Raw genomic sequence first — 17,596 nt, 5'->3', positions numbered from 1 at the left:
GGTCATATCACCCAGACCAGGTTATCATAAATAACAGGTTGTTTATGTCATTCCACCTGTTTCAAAACAGATGACAGAGTGCAGCCGCCACTGTAGGAGGAGGTTGTGATTTTTTAAAAATATATACACAGATATATACACACACAAACACAGCTTAATGATAATCTCAGCTGCTAAAATGACTGTAGCAGACCTGTCACCTGTGTGTAACTGTTCATGTGTCTGCATGTCATATCATCCTAAGAACCAATCAATCTCTCTATTTTATCCATCTGTACAAACTGACCTTTAAAACATTAATAACAAATGATGATAAGAGTCTGATGTTTACACGTTCTCATCCTTTTCCCATTTATAAATTAAGCCACCTGTTTGAGTCATTGGTTCAGTTGTTTGAACATGACTGCTTTAAAATGTATAGCGGGTATAAACACTGTGACTCATCTGAATACTGGTTCTGTTTCCAGTGAAGTATTACTGAGCTTATATAGTGGTAAACATGACTATTGCTGCTCAAGAGACAGGAAGTCAATTTGAAACATCTATTACTTGTAATCATGTTGTGAATTTATTCTATTTTAAAATCAGTTGCAGTCATGAGGACAGGGAGAAGTAGTGATCTGACATGCAGGTCACATAGACAGAAGTGACCGGCATGGCACTGATGACATGAATAAAATAACATTCATTTTATGTAGCAGATATTGATTTATTTATATTTCTTTCCCCAATGACAGACAGCTGACTTCATGGACAAAAAAAATATACTGTTTAGGATTTTCAAATGTTTTCCTGGTCCTTGAAACTGAATGTAATGTACTGGAGACCACGCCCACCCGACTCCCCTGTCCCAAATTTCACCCACTCTCGTGTAGTCACCCTACCTGGAGCTGTACAACAGTCTCCTCTGTGCTTCCTGACTGAATTCAGGAGGCTGCAGCAGGTTGTTTCAGACACAGCGGTGTTACACAAGCAATAACTACTCATTATGGTAGATAAATATAACTCTGGGTTTTCTGCATGTTTTTCAGTACAAATAACAGAACTCCAATGTGAGACACTGGCGCACAGGTTTATTTGACAAGATGTTTGATTTTTCGTTACCGAGGTGAATGTGACGATTAATCGTGATGCTGATTTTCAGTGAAATCGCCCAGCCCTCGCTCCGGCCACTATTTGAGACCTGACATTAAGATGAGGGGAAGACAGTTTAGCATGGGATGGAGCTCAAACTCAAACACTAACATCCAGGCTTTGCTCATTTGCAGTCAGAGCCATGGGAGCGCTCCCGTACTCGGTTTTCATTGGTGTGTCTGTGGCTCTGCTCGGCCGCGGTTGGCTCTTTTACTGAATTCTGTCTTTCTTAGGAGCGTTCCTGGTTGGATGCCAATCTCTGTGTTCATCTCTGATTGGCCGTGGCAGGCTCTGTCCCTGGTTCTGCTCTGTGGAGCTTGCTGTGTGATCTTGGCTTCCACTGCAGTATTGGATTGTGGGTCAGAGTATGCAGGCAAGGCCAGTGGAGCGAGGCAGATCAGAGAGAGAGGGGGGGGGGGAGAAAGAGAGAGAGAGAGAGAGAAAGAGGGAGAGAGAGAGAGAGAGGGTAGTCATATCAAAAGGCTTCAGAGTAGTTTTCTGCTCTGAGCCTGCTCATTGGATGATAGCGGGCACTGCTGAGTGTTTACCCATGGCCCAGTTATTTGCTAATCTCTCCCCTCCCTCCCCACACACTCTAACCCTCCTCCCCCAATTGGCCTTCGGTGCACCCTCCCACCCTCTCAGACTACCCCCTTCCCCTCAGCCTCGCTGCTAAAAAACAACAGCGATCTAATCTGGCTCTCTCCTTCCTACTTGCCAAGGCCCATAGGAGAGATGTAAGACACTGTAGTCTAGAGACTTGATTAAAAGTCACCGAGTGCACTGATGTGTTTCTCTCCTCAACTGTTTCCGACTTCACATCCAAGATTAGAGACAGAAACACGGGGTGGGTTTGGGAGAGAGAGAGGGAGAGAGAAAGAGAGAAAAAAGAAGAAGCGAAGCCCTTTTGACTACAGGCAAAAATGTGCCTGATGCACCCGTGCATGCAGCATATCTTCTGCAGACACTGTCTTCAGCCAGTGAGGTATACATAAGTGCTCTCTACTTCACATTTAAAGCCTTTTGTACAGTGCTGACTCTGGGGCCTATCAAAAAAGAAAAAGAAAAAAGTGTGTAAGAATCACTTTAACACTGAGCACACACACACACACACACACTGGCAGGTCCCCGTCTGTCTTTGGTGTTGTTTACTTTTGCCTCTGTGTGCTGCAGACAGAGAGGGAGCGCAACCAGCCAATCATATGCCACTGTGCGTCCACAGACAGAAATGTTAAAAATGCAAAACGGGCACTATTTGTCGCTGCTTGTGTGTGTGTGTGTGTGTGTGTGTGTGTGTGTGTGTGCGTGCCCGTGTGTGTATGTGGGTGCGCGTGGTGTTTTCATCATCACAAAAGCTCAAGCTGCAGCATGCCAGCGAGACGGCCGTGAGAAGAGTGTGTGAGCTCTAATCGTACCTGCTGCCGCTGTTTGGGTGCACGCTTGTTGCTGAGGTAGGACGGGATGGGATTCGCGGGTATTTGCTGACACCCCCAATTTTTCCAAGTCTCCCCCCTCCTCATCCTCCCAGTTGAGTTTAAAGATGTGAGGGTGGGGTGAGTGGGCTTTAATCTCTCCCATCTGTTGCCCTGGGACTGGAGCCCCCCCCCCTACAACCACCCCACTCTACACCACCACCACTCAGTCTGTGTCTGTCTGGGTCTGGTACAGTTATGCTAATCCTGGGGCTTACACTACCCTCCAAACTCCGAGGCCTCCATTATTGACCACGATGCATTTATACCAAAAATCCTCCCCTTTATACCTTAACTTTCCCAAATATGTGATGGAAACACAGATGACAGGGTTGACTGAAGTGGGGTTTGCTATCACACTCAGAGGGGTGGTGGTAGGGGGGTGGGGGGTGGGTGGGGGTGGGGGGGGGTGTTAATCTCAGATTATTTATGAACAAGCAAAAGTTTGGTGCCGTCTCCGTCTGAGTTTTTAGCCTTTGTTTATAGCAACGTGATTTCCTTGTTGAATGAATGAACAGCCATTAAAGGCTCAGTAGGCTACATACTAGCTTGACAGGCTGATTTCTCCCTGCTCATCCACCAACTGGAGGCCTGCGGTTGTCTGGTATGATGGGGGTTTACATTCTTTTCTGTGAGCGCTAACTAGTGTTGTGATGTCCCGGTGGTGACAAGAAATTTAAATGACAAACTAAGTCCATCTCTTTAAGTAAAAAGCTTTTAACCCCTCCAAAAATCCATTTCATTCGTCTCTCAGACGATTGCTGTCAGCACACAACTGGTCTGAAACTTGTTCTTTACTTGTAATACTAGCATCCACGAGCTCCATCTTACACTGTAGCATCTACTGGAAGCTCAAGTGGCTAGAAGTATATGAAGACAGAAAACTGAGGATACATTATCAGCATTATTCTCGAGTGGCATCAATCTGACCTTAAAACCTTGCAGTTGCTAACAAGTACACTTCTTTTTAAACAGTTTGATGTATAAATACAAAGAAAACCCTCATAAAACTCATCCATACTTTGGGCAACATTTTTGCGCACTCTAGACTTATTGTCTCTGCTGGTCAAGGAGAACGCTTCCTGTTAATCATAGGCTGTCACTCTGAGTTACCATCTCAAGGCTGCACCTTTTGTTTTCTAAAACATCCACTAATTTCTCCTTTTTGCCAAAGCAGAAGGTCGGCCCGAACACTGTTCTATTGTATCGCACTTTGTTTCTTTACCTCTGCTAAACTAAAAAAACCAAGGTATTAAAGACAGAAAGTCATTGATTTTTTTTTCATCTAATAGAGTACAAGGCTAGCTGTATTAGAGACCAAATGGCCTCCTCCTCCCCCTCCAGTCCGGCGTTCATTGGTCTGTTTCTAGCTGCAGTCCGTGTCATCTCTTCTCACGAAATAATGATGTGGACTGAGTGCAAAATATTATGGAATCACAGTGGGCGCAGTGCTTTTATATCCTTCGGCCTCAGCCATGACTTCTCTTATTTTGCTGTCTAAATTGCATTGCTTCAGTAGAAAAAACAGTGATGCCAAATTGTGTGCTTAAAGTAAGCATGCATCATCATATTACCTCTATATTTTTTTGCTTCTGTACGCTGGCTGCTTTTTAGTATTTTACAAGCTACTTTAGCCATTTACTGTCCCTGAGTTCATCCTCCAGAGGGACGCTTAATGTACACCCTCAAAAGAACCATAATGCACACTTAAAAGCATGTAGCATTAGGGCCGTAGGTGATGCACCATGGTAGTCTGAACCCCTGGGCTTTGGGCAAAATCAGTGCCACTAATTGACACACTAAATCACACACATTTTCACCACTGAGGTATAAAAGTGGCATCCTCTCTTATTATGCCTTTTATATCGGACATATATTTTTGCCTGAATTATAATAGAAATATGAATGTACTTTAAGCTAATGCTAAAATATCATCAAGGATATACAGTATCTTGCACTGCTGCTGCTGTTACATATGTTCCTGTCCTTGTTTTTAAAATGTCTCTGCTGCATTGTCACCAGGGCAAATTCCCCAGCATTCATTATACTTGGCATATAAGTACGTCTGATTCATCCTGGTCTCAGTCTTCTCCAACCAACCATGCCAGTAAACCAACAGATTAGAAGCCGGGGCTGCCAGCGGTCTGTACCTGGCTCACCCAATTCTGTGCTCTCCGGTCTGGGCCGGCCCCGGGTTGCAAACAAACACCCGGGGGCCGGTACAACGCGAGTCTGTAATCTGGAGCCAATAACTTCACTTTCTATTGAGCCGCTGATGTGACCGCCGAGCCGACAGCTCCAAGAGTCCCCCGTGGCCCGGAGGGGGCTGGAGGGAGACGGCTTGGTTTGGGGGAACAGTGCGCCTGTCAACGTCGCTGTATGGGGCCCACGAGACACAGCTTCAGGATTTGGACAAGCGGAGCAAATGAGCAGGCCTTTTTATGCTAAGGTATAATACTTCTACTCTAATCCTCTTTGCACCCCCAAACCTAAGGCTTACCTGGGACAGCGGTTAAAACAGAGCCTGAATGTGGGTTGTGGCACACATTGTGGGTGTGAATGTGCTACAAGTTAGGAGTACACTTAAGGAAAAAGTAGGGTAAAGAAAAGCCTCAACCTACCGTCCCTACTTAGGAACACCTGTGGTCACACCGCAGGTAGCGTCTGCAGGCTTGTGCCGTGTTTGGAAGCGATTCTACTCCAGATTTTTTAAGCAGCAGGCACACACCCACACACTGATTAGTCACAGGGGACAGGGAGTGGAAGGACGACACAAGCTCTGCTGCAGACAGGTTATGGCAGTTGGAGGAAAACAAGTGATAATTTGAAAGAGAAATTAGCGAAGGTATTAAGGCGTGTTAGTGAAAAGAGGGAAGACGGGAGGGAGTAATGTTGACGGAACCGGGAGCGGAGGGAAAGGTGTCGGGTCAGGGAGATGACTAACATATCCCTGCTTCCTCTCATCATCATCATCATCCTTACATTCTAAGAAATGGCCTCTGGGATATCTGAGCTTTGCATTCATGAACCAATAAGCAACACACATAGAGCTATTTGTCTCCTGTCTCTTTAAAGTCATTATGTCAACAAAGTCTGACTGCTGCCCTAATTAATTTCTCACAGAGCAACGGATTTGGATTTATTGACTGTTTACATGGCACGCAATTCATATAAGTATCCATTAATCGTCCTTGTGCTGATTATTGAGTGAATGTGTCAATCCTCTGCCAGTCAGTGTAGCAGTTAAAGTGCACTCAGGGAATACTCATTTGCATGTCACGTCTCATAAAAGGTGAGCCGATCATGCTAGTATTTCTCGATGATGGGCAAGTGCGCTCTGTGTAGTAAGGCAGCACAAATGATTAATTGAACGTTCACATTTTGCTGAATTTGTATGATTCAGGGTGAAAATTGCACTCAGCTTTTTTCTTCTTCTTCCACACAGCATCACCCCCTCCCCGACCGATTCCACGTCACATCCCGACAATTCATCTCTCCAGTGAATATTTCATGCCCTGCTCTCTCTCTGCTGAATCACCCCTCTCCCATACCTTACCTATCTACTTCCTCCAGCGTTTAAGTGGCAGGCTTTACCCTCCACTAGTTAATAAACGGTGTTGTAATCAGATAATGTCAGAAATATTGTTGGGGCGTCGCAACACTGGCAATTACAGTGCTTACTCGTCGCTTTAATGAAGTGGGAAATTAAAGAAATATACAGACTACCACTTGTCTGTTAAATGCAAATGTGAATGCAAATGGGGACATACTGTAGTCTCTCTGTACCAGCAGCCTTAAGTAATGAACAGACACACTGGGTATTCAAATTATGCTCCACTCACATATTTCCCTCTGCAACAGCAGTTATTATTCTCGGCTTCTGATAACACCCTGTCTATGAATGAAGGAGCCTCGACAATAACACACACACACACACACACTCAAACACTAACAGAAATGATAATACATTATTAAGAGACTGTTTATACACACATTCACACCCACATACTCAGGCTAGAACACCGGATGGGCAAATCAGCCTACAAGACCGCCTATTTTCCACGCACGCCGCCTTAGACTGAGCCCCGTGTTTAACTTCTATCACCTAAATCACCCATCTTGCAAAATACCTTACCCTTGTCTTCCCACACATTCCACATTTCTTTCCCCCCCTTCTTGCATGCACTGTTCCTCCATCTCCATGCGAGCCAGCCACTATCTTATCACGCTCAAGGTCTCACAGAAGCCTGGCTTCAGCCCAAAGTCTTGAACAGGGGGCACAACTTGGCAGACAAGGACTGCGGTATGTTTGGCTGTGTTTTTCCAGGCCTTTGTACACAGAATGATTAAAGGGACACAGAGGTGCTTTTTTTTTGCTGCTCTCTTCTATAGGAGATATCTATGAAGGCTACTTGACTACAATGGAGATGAGCTCCATAGATCACTCCAGAAATGCGCCAGGCAGACAACAAGATGGAAGAGATAGATAAGAGGCAGACACATAGAGAACATATGGTGATGTGCAATATTTAAAAGGTCAGTTCAGAACGCGCTTGTTTGTTATTGTCTGCTACACTCTGTCTATTCAAATGACAGAATAGGTCAAAGAAATCTTAATAAACAATCTCAGTATAGCTGTCCCAGTGCAAAAAAAAAAATCACAGTATATATGTAGAGGCTGAAGTAGCTTACAACATTTAATGCAGATGTGTGGAAGGAATACCGACTGTACAAGCCAAAGGAAAGCATCAAATATTTATGCGATGCACATTCCCCCCCTCCTCCTCCTCACTCCTAAAAAAATCAATTCACTAATAAGCCACTTACCAGCAACAGAAGTCAGGAGAATAGTCAGGCAAAACACAAATTTAGCGAGTGATTTCATCGTGATTCGGCCCACAGCCATGACAGTGGACACCGACTTTGGTCCGGGCAGTTGGAGCTCCTCCAAAATCTTAACTTTTACTTCTTGGTCCTCTTCTTTAGCACTTTGTTTTCACCCCCTTTTTTTTCCTCCTCACGTCAGCTCAATCACTTGAACTGCTCTCTCAGGCATGGAACAACACATCGAGTGAGGAAAAGAAGCGCTTCTGTGATTGGGGTTTAGGTTGTTGTAATGTGATAACTAACATCCAATCAAAGTTAAGTTAGTCCCGCTATCGTGTCCAGCATAAACCGAGACAGATAAACCGAGCGGCTAACTCGTCTGGCTGACCTGCCGTCTAAAACTAAACAGCGAGCAACGTCCATATCTGCGAGCTAACATGCTAGCTGCCTGGGGGCGACTGTCTGATACTAGAAAACTTGCGCAAAGAGGAGAAATATGGCAAAAAAAATAGCCGACGCACAACTCTTTCTCCTACATCCAGGCCAAGCTAAAGTGTGCACTTAATAAAAGCATACACCCATTCGACATAACAGGCAGGAATTTAGCATATAAACGTTAGCCAATTAACCTAGCTCGCTCGGGTGGTTTGCTAGCCGACGTTAGCCTAATAGCTCGGCAGTTAGTTCTCCGCGTCCCGTCTTATTTCACCGTCTTCCTTGTGGGGGAAAAAAAAATATTCACAAGTCTACAGTACGAGTACATGGAGCTTTTCTGGGTTGTGACAGACAGAGAATATTACTCCCGAGTTGGCAGACGACGGGAGGGGGAAGAGAAGCGATGGATATCTCTCGGTGTGATCCTCCCCGGGGCGGTCGACTGCGTTTGACCGTTTGGAGCTCCTTTCGGCAGACAGACAGGCAGGCTGGGCGGCTGGGAACGCCTCGTTTGCAGGCTTGTCTGGACCGCTCGTCTCTGGTATCAGGTTGCTGTGGGTAGCTGTTGGGGGGGGGGGTGGAGGACAGTCCCACACAGACAGGAGAGGGGTGCTGCAGCGCCGCCGTGCCGCAGACATTGGATACAACACCCTGGCTACAAATGCTGCATTCATAGTATGGATGCAATCCCTGGAGGTGACAGAGGTTCCCAACCTTTTTCCTTAAGGAATCCATGTTCTATAGTGAGTAAACACACGACCCCCGACCAAGTGACATTTCATACATATTATATATTCAATGCATAACAATAACAGCACATAACAACTGTGTAATTAACCCAGATAGTGAAGACAATAACTGCAGGAGGTTTGTGTGAACAAGCGACCTGGATGAATATTGAGCAGAATATGTAAATATTACATATTGCAGATGAGTTTTCCTGATATTTTTAGCAATGTTTCATTCCATTCTCTGTGTTCTTTGTTTTAATTATCATACATGCATATTTGCTTATTAAGAACATTTTCAGTGTTTTTTTCTCTCTCCATTGTTCTATTGGCTCTTTGGATGTTTTGACTGCATACTTCTCTAATGCAGGAGAGTGAATATAGCTTGAGTCCATATCTTCACCACGCCCTTATCCTCCTTTATATATATATTTTTTAAAACATTTAAACTTTAAAAATATCAACTGCATTTAGTTATTTTTATTCACAGAAATGATTGAAATGCTGAGTTAAAGTAGTTTTCTGGTACCCCTTAAAACCAAGAAGGCATTGCGACCCCCCGTGAAGCTTTGGCGAACCCTAGTCGGGGTCGAGAATCCCAGGTTGGGAACCAGTGGCTCCCAAAATGGGGATGAATACAAGTGTAATTACTAATTAACTAATAAGATTAATCACAATAATCGGTAACTTAACTGTTAAACAATACAACATATGATGGGTTGCAGGTAGACTGCTTTATTTAAAGGGATCACGGGCCAACACGTTTTGGAAACATTGTTTTAAAATAAGATGGATAGGTCCATACATTTTCATTGGATAGTTCAAAGCTGCTTAATTGTCTCGGTTTGATTGGTTAATTGGTTCGGTTTGAGAGCGCAACATAAAACAAAATAGGCCCAATAACCTTAATGCAGTGTGGAGGGAAATTCTGTATCAATATGCAAATGTGTTTAAAATATGTATAGGGTTACGATAATACCTAATAAATATAATGATAATTAAGTACTAAAAAATCTGATTATATTTCCCGTTTACGCCTAAGGACATTAACAGTTACTCAGCTATTAGTGTTACTTGACTGCCTCTGTGTGGTCAAATAACTTTATACAGAGTTTAGTCTTCAAAACTGTGTGTTAAAACCATAGTTATTCCACCAGGTGGCAATGTAAGCCTGAGCCTGCGGCACAACATTGAGCAGTCTCCGATTGTATAACGTCAAAATAGTATTTAGTGCTGCTCAGGGTTATACTTTTGAGCAGCCTGCTCCAATTTTTATGTGCTGAGTAGTAATAGAACAATCAGGCCGTTAATTCTATTTAAACCTCGGAGATTAAAATATAATTTACAGTACATGACCCATTAAGGAAACATCACAGACCCAGGAGTTAAAAATAGTATTTATTATGTGGTATCTGGACTGTGTAAAGTTACAGTGGAGTGTCCTATAGCTACACTGTAGAAATGTGCAGTTATATATGGAGATGTATATGATGGATGAATTTACAGCACTGTCTCAGGGTGAGGAAGGTGGGGGCGTGTCAGTTGGCACAACGGGACCTCCGCTGACGGGACGGAGCGCACTGAGGCAGGCTGTGGATATAGCTGTCCTGCTGCTGCTGTAGAGAGAAGTCATCTTAGATATCCCATCTCGGACTACACTGTCGACTGTGGATAATATCAAGCTGATATAAAGTTCAACAGAAGGGTAATGGCAGGATAAATCAGCGCCTGTGTGCATTTACGCACGCCGCACAGCCAGGAGCGCAGGATTTCAGCCTTCGCAGCGCCGCTTGGGACATCCCTCGTAGGTCTACTCTCCTCAGTAACCTGGCTGTCTGATGAAAGGTGGGCTACACTATGGCAACTGCTCTACCTGAGGCGAGGAAGTTCACCCGGGGGCTCAACAAACCTGGCACCGCCGCAGAGCTGAGGCAAAGCGTCTCCGAGGCTGTCAGGACGTCCGTGTTAGTGGTAAGAGAAACGATCAACACAACGCACATATTCATGTACTATAAAGCATATCACAAACACCATTATGATAGAGCTTATCAGTTCTTCTATTAGGTCATAGGTCAGCATCAGCTAGATTGGGTACAAAGTTCAGTGCCATGCTCAATGATACTGCAGCTGCTTTAGTTCAAACTTGGGCCAACTACCACATGCTACATCATCCATCACTTATTTATTTGAAAAGCCTTTTTTTCATAGCAGTGTTGTCACTTGCTGGTGCATTTCCCCTGTTGTCAGATCCTGCAGGGTGTCTTTTGTTACAACTTTCTCAAAGGGGTTGCCTGGTAACTGAAATATACACCTTCCAGCTCACAAGGGACAAGGAGGCGACTCACACACACACACACACACACACACACACACATACACACACACACACACACACACACACACACACACACACACAGTTGCATGCACACCTCTTTAGTCAAACCTGTCACCTGACCCCTGAAGGTGCACCTTGCAACCAGATATGTCAGGCAGAAACAGCTGAGTAATGTCAAAGGTAATATTATTATATTTTATTATATATCAGGACGTGAAAGAACATATAGGCTGATACATGCCCTCAGCTACAAAATTGTCTCTGATGAGGATGGTGATGATATTGCATAGGCCTAACAAGTTCCCTCATGTTAAGACAGGTAATGCATTTAAATACACCTGGCATGCAGACTGTGTTTTATGAAGTGTACAAACTGTGCTGTAGGTGGTTCACTTTACCTCTTGCAGTGTTCTAGTCTTTAGGGACGTGTGCACCGCAGTGACCTGACTAACCCCGCCCCTGTGTATTGTTGCATAATGGTGATCAATATGCCATTTTTCTGCAACTAATTGCTGTCAGTTGTAGCCGCTCTCTCTCTCTCTCTCTCCATGGTCCCGGTGCGCCTGCTAATCTTGATAAAGTCATCAAAAGTCACACAGACAGTTTCCTCTCGATCATACAGAGATACTCAGGATGGTTTATTTTTATACAAGACATACATACTTCTTTATGCATGTTGAGCTTTTATCTGCTCCCATGACCTCAAATAGCTAAAGAAAAGGTTTTAAAAATTGATAAAATTTTCTTCTATATTTTCTTCTTCCTCCTTGTCAGTTGAAGTAAGCCCATTTATTCTTCCTCACTACGTGAAAATAATGGGTCTCTCTTTACTCAGTGCAAAAAACATAAAGCATAAAATATTCAAATTATTCCATTGTGCAGCGTTATAAAAGTGTAATGAAGGAGTCCAAAAGCCTACAAGTAGTAACTGTCAAGTTAAATTGTCAATACGTCATCTGTCTGTTTGTCTCTGTCTCATCAAAGCTTTTTAGGTCAAACCCAGCATGCCAATAAAGTCTGTTCAGAACAGAGCCAACACACTGAAGGCAGTGCACTTAATGCCACGTTTGTATTCTCACACACGGAGTAGTGTCACACTCGACTAGCTGCTGTATTTTTCTAATGCCGTGACATGAGACCGTTTCCATGTGTCCGCGGTCACATGACGGGGCTTCATGAGACCTTGTCAGTGCTGATGATGTGACATTGGGGCTGAGCTCGGGTCATCATGTTACACTCGCATAGCGTGCATCATCGCCTCAGTCACAGCACAGTGAGAGTGTAAAGCAGAAAGCAGCGGAGGACGAGTGTACAGTTTGATGTACTAAAGCTGCCATTTGTGTAGTCATCATTGTAATTATGTAAAGCAGGTGAATGTGCTTTTATTAGTTTCCATGTTATATTTTCTGACCTCTTGCTACTGTTAACTCCCACTCTTACCACTCTTGGAGAATGAGTTGATACGAAAGTGTATATCGACCAATCAATACGAGGCACTGTTGTGATATAGTCATCGCCAGCTGTCTCCAGCTAATTGTCCTACAAATTACCATATTTACACATCTGTGCGGATTAAACAAATGGCCAGTTAATCAGTGAGCTTTAGAGATGCTGCTATATGGATTTTGTTCATTTTGAACAGACCCTTTCTACCTGTTTCCCAGGGTCACATTTTGGTCATTTTGTTTTCCAGAAAAGTCACATTTTGAGTGAAACTACATTTCCCATAATGCTACCAATAGCACATTTAGTTAAACCCGCTCTATAGCTGATATCAAACTCCAACATAGCTTTTTATCTTTTCAATGTATAATCTCCAAACCCAAGCTAAGATAACTGATGACATCACCATGACATCAGTTATCCTAGCTTGGGTCCGTCAGGGGTTATGTTCTCAGACTTAACAAAGCCGAGTTATCGCTCCCCATGACGAGCCAACCGACCCTCTTGTGTGAAATTGGTGGAGTTCCCCTTTGACAGACTTTGGAAGCAGTACAGTTGGTTCAGGTCGAATTAGCAGAAATTGCTACTTTAAGCTATCAGAAACTACTTTGTACTTTAATGGCGGATCACAAGTGGTGCATCTGGGCCCCATTACACGCCTGTTACGGTACATCTGTTAAAAAACATAGTACTCCTGTATACCTCTATTTTTGACTGTGTATACTTATGCCGCAGCTGTTTTTTCCCCCCGCACTGAACAGACATGCTGGTATGTTAAAAGCTAATTTATATATAGGATGCCAGACTTCAAAGAATTTCCTCAACAACTCCGGTTTCACCCAGCGAGAAGCCGCTCGGCCGGTGCGGTCTCGCGGCGAGCAGCCTGACTGACGTTCATCTGATAGAACTGGTTTTGTCAAAAGATGCAGGAAGTAGTCTGTAGATAAATTGTAGGTATTGCATATCAACCATCCTCATACACATTAAAACGCACAATGCATTATTCAGTCTTAATCTTCATCTTCCACTCTTGGCAATTATGTCACGGCAGCCTATTAGTTGTGTCTTAGCCCACAGTGTGTGGAGTGGCATAATGGATGTCAGATCAGATCTCTGGGCCGTATTTAATAATGGATGAGATGATGGTAGGTGTCCTGGCTATTTTTAAACTCGCCCTCTTTCTCTTCTATAACTCGCTGTCACACTAAGCACCCGAGAGACCATCAATTATGAATATCTACACGCAGTATGTGATAAAACCATCCAGATTCAAGATTCAAGACTGAGGCCGGCTCACAGCCCGATTTGGACACACACACACACACACATACACATACACATAGTTAGTGCAGGCGTGGCCGGCTTTCAGCTATACCTTAGTAAACAAAGTGGAGGCCAAGCAGTAGAGCAGTAAAGACAGCCCCTGCAGTTTTAATAATCACTTCCAACTGTGGGGAAATGCTTGCTTGGAGGTTTTTTTTATACTGCTTTCTGCCTCCTTTCTGCCTGTGCTCATGCCTTCATGCACACACATACACACAAATACTGTATAGAAAACGCATACATCCAAGTTGCATCTTTCCCATCTCTTTCTTTCTCCGAACCCCTGTGCACCAGTCCCTGCTGAAACAGACGGTCCTAACCTCAGAGTGCAAGCAACATTAATCCCATAATGTGTGCATCCTGATACCTTAATACCTCATCCCATTCATAGTTAGTTACGAGCAGAGGTTCAGACTGTGGAACTCCACTTAAGAGTGAACTCCACTCCAGAGGATTTGGTCTGATTAGAGCATAAAAAAAAAAAAAAACCCTGGCAGAGATAATCTGCAGATTTGCAGATGCTTTAGCGTTGCTGACCTATATCTGCATCATGATACAGGGGCTGTGATGAAGCGGGCCGTTTTGGTCATCTGCTGGGTTTGGGGTTAAGTCCACAGAGGCCGCCGCTGAGAGCTGAGGCCAGGGCTCGTCTGGCTTTGTGGTTTCCATGTCTTCTTTATTTAGGCTACCTCGTGCTCTCTATCGTTACCACCCTCGCGCCGGCGTAAACACCCGCTTGTCTTTTCGCGTAGGCGGTCAATCCAGCCCGTGTGTGTTTGTATATATAAAAGGTCTCGTCTGTCTGCGAGTGTCAAACTGGATTTCTCCATTCAGACTGACGGAAAACAGCATGATTCAGCAACATCGGCAAGATTCGGCAACACGCACACGCCAAAATTCCTGCACCATGACACGAGTTTGACACGTTGCCACGTTCCGTCAATCATCGTTCTTCAGGGCCCGCGGGCTCACAAATTGAAACCCACTCTTGTATGAGCGCCACATCGTTTTTATTGGACGGCTGCCTCATGTTTTTGTTTCTGCTACATGGCCCGCAGTGTTGATTCAAGAGAAGCGTATGTGTGTGTGTGAGAGAGAGAAGTTTCAGCTTGTTGCAACATCTCAAGTGTTTGGAGGTTTCCTTCGTTGTTTATCGTAGGAATCTGCCTTCGCTTTAGCACGCTGCAGGATTACATCTCCAGTTAAGCAGATTGTGGGCTTTTTTTGTATTAATAGTTTTTTAAAAAAAGGACATCAGACAATAACACAAAATATGGTTCCGCTGGAATTATATCATGATCGTTCAGTCCGTTCAGTCACATTTGTGATCATAATAAATAAATAATACATTTCATTTGTAGCGCATTTTTCATTCATAGTGAAACTCAAAGTGCTACAGTATTAATAACGTAGAACATACAATATTAAAGGAAATATTAATAAGAGTTAAAAGGAATAAAAAGGTGGTTAGGACGGCTGTTTCAGTAGCGTGCTGCAGCAGAGCAGAAGGCTCAACCCCCCCATGGTGTGGAGCTTACCGCTGGGGGCCTGGAGGAGAAAGCTGCTGGCACATCTGAGGGTGCAGGTGGAGGTCTGTGGTGTGATCACTTCCTGTAGGTAGGGAGGAGCATGTCTGTTGGGGGATTTGTAGTCAATCCTGAAGGAGACAGGGAGCCAGTGCAATGAAAACAGAATTGGTGTTATGTGTTCATGTTTTTCCATTAATCTCTGTGAAGAGCACAATGCAGTGTGCCAACATAGGAAATAAGATGGCACATACAATGTGTTTGCATTAGCTTTCTGTTAGCCCATTACAAAGACTATGCCATTTATAGAATAGAGCATTAATAACTCATAAACTTAATGTATTCATATGATTTATGATGATGTAAGATGGTGTAAGATCTTGTAGTGCTTTAAAGCTTTGTAGTGTTGTAGTGGAGTGTAGCAGCATGAGAGCCATCCATTTAAAGGAGTAGTCCACTGATTAATGATTGCACTTACATGAAGTTGGGGGTCAAATAGAGATCAAAATTGAAGCAGCAGAAGATAAGATATTCTGGCTTTTAAGTCCTAATACTGCAGATAAACACTGGAAACTTCATTTCCCATAATGCAACCAACATCGTGTTCAGTTAGACCATCCTTGCTTTATAAATGCCCACAATCCCTCACATTTCTGTTATAAATTTGAGGTCCAAGCCCAAACTGAGATAACTGATAACATGATGACATCACCAGGGTTATTTTCTCTTTAACAAAGCAGCTATAGAGCCTCGTAAAACATTATACACCAGTTTTCACCGTCCATGCCGAGTAAAGGGACTCTTCTGTGTAAAACTGGTGGAGCGTCCCTTTAACTGACTGGCAGAGTCACTCATGTAAAGGATAAGCGTGTTTAATATATAACCTCGATTAACCAAACGGTCGCTATTTCAATCAACCGGCGCAGCCAGCCTCGTCTGCAAAAAATTGGGCAGTGACCATAAAATTTCTACTGACCCAGTTGACACAATTGCACATCCAGCTCTCGGTCGCGTGAGTAAAAATAGCCATTATACTTTAGTATGGAAAACATTTGTAGCTCTTCTGGCAGCCTGGGAACGCTTCCATTGAAAAGTTGAGCGGAGATAGGTAGAACTAGAGCGTGATAAGCAAGGACGAAAGTATAAACACAGGCTGCTGCAGTGTGCTAGTATTTCTCATTACTGGTTAGTTCGTTAGAGCCAAAACCTTGTGTTTGGACAGAGTTATTTCTTTTAATCAGTGTGCATAAGGATCCTGTCCTAGTCTGCCAGATTACCTGCAGGCCTCTCAATGAGACACTCAATACCCCAAATCACATCAATGTAACCCAGATTCTTCAGTAGCACTCATTTATTGTCAAGCCTGAATTTAGGTCCCTGATGAATTATTGGCACTGTTTGGCTGAGATGAAGAGACGGATCACAGTTAAAACCTGCACTACATTATACTAAAAGCACAGCGGGAACACGATCTTTGCCTTTCACTTTTGAACGAGACTGGAAAAGCAATCTTTGACCAAGAACTTCTTCTCACGCAACGAAAGATTTTGTACGTCATGTTCATTTAACAAAAGCCAAAATATCCTAAATGTATCCAGCTTTAGATCCCACTTGTGGCAGATCCAGTTACAGCTACTGTGGTGGTGTATGTGGTGTTGGTGGAAAGATGGCATGTTTCACTTTAAAACACGAAAAATCATCTGCTGATTTTGGAAGAATATGGACACAATTTATATCCTATTTTTCCACTGTCACTGGCAAAAAAAAAGATTGTCCCTACTTCTATATATAACTTTATTTTCTCTTCTTAATACAGCTCATAACCAGCTTTTAAAATCCTCACAATTAGAATTTTCACACCTCTAATGAGAAGTTTGGTTCCTTATTAAATGGCACAATAGTTTTTATTACTATGGAATCACAAGATCAGATGAAATATTTTAGTCCCATTTTTGCAAAACAAAGCGTGGATAGTTTTTCCATTCTCCCTTTCATCAAACCACTGCAATGAAACTTGGCCGCCACGCCGTCTTTTGAATCATCGCTCTGCCTCGCATGCTCTCCGGGTCACGTTACAGTATGTTTTGGACAAAGCTTATATGATTACATGCCCCCTCTGTTCTTTGGTACAGCCTTGCAAGCTCACATGGCATAGTGTCTGTTTGCTTTGATTCACGGGAAGCGTTCCCAAAATCTATTAGAAAACATGAGGTTAGAAGCATCGCCTGGCTTCTTTTCCAGTTAGTCATCAAGCTTCAGTGTTGTTGCAGTGTCAGGAGCGGCCTGTAGGGGGCAGCAGTGATGTATGGCTTCTATCTTGGCACTCTATCCAAGAGGTGCTGTAGGGAGAATGATCACCCTGCAAGTATTTAA

The 17,596-nt window shown here is 43.6% G+C and overlaps 2 protein-coding genes across 2 annotated transcripts in view; one reads left to right on the top strand and one right to left on the bottom strand.

The window, feature by feature from the left end:
• LOC133976270 (bone morphogenetic protein receptor type-2-like) overlaps positions 1-8,366 on the bottom strand; it is a 33,545-nt gene extending 25,179 nt beyond the window's left edge. Inside the window, exon 1 of the mRNA XM_062414433.1 lies at positions 7,434-8,366. Coding sequence (XP_062270417.1) covers positions 7,434-7,512 — 79 coding nt within the window. The 5' untranslated portion in view covers positions 7,513-8,366. The remainder of the gene's footprint in view (positions 1-7,433) is intronic.
• A 1,824-nt stretch (positions 8,367-10,190) lies between these two features.
• The window catches only part of dock9b (dedicator of cytokinesis 9b), a 57,496-nt gene continuing 50,090 nt past the window's right edge, over positions 10,191-17,596 (top strand). Inside the window, exon 1 of the mRNA XM_062414729.1 lies at positions 10,191-10,567. Coding sequence (XP_062270713.1) covers positions 10,454-10,567 — 114 coding nt within the window. The 5' untranslated portion in view covers positions 10,191-10,453. The remainder of the gene's footprint in view (positions 10,568-17,596) is intronic.

The sequence above is a fragment of the Scomber scombrus genome, chromosome 24, assembly GCF_963691925.1.
Source record: "Scomber scombrus chromosome 24, fScoSco1.1, whole genome shotgun sequence".
Taxonomy (NCBI): domain Eukaryota; kingdom Metazoa; phylum Chordata; class Actinopteri; order Scombriformes; family Scombridae; genus Scomber; species Scomber scombrus.
Note: the sequence above shows the minus strand (reverse complement) of the source record. Positions and strands in the feature narration are given on the sequence as shown.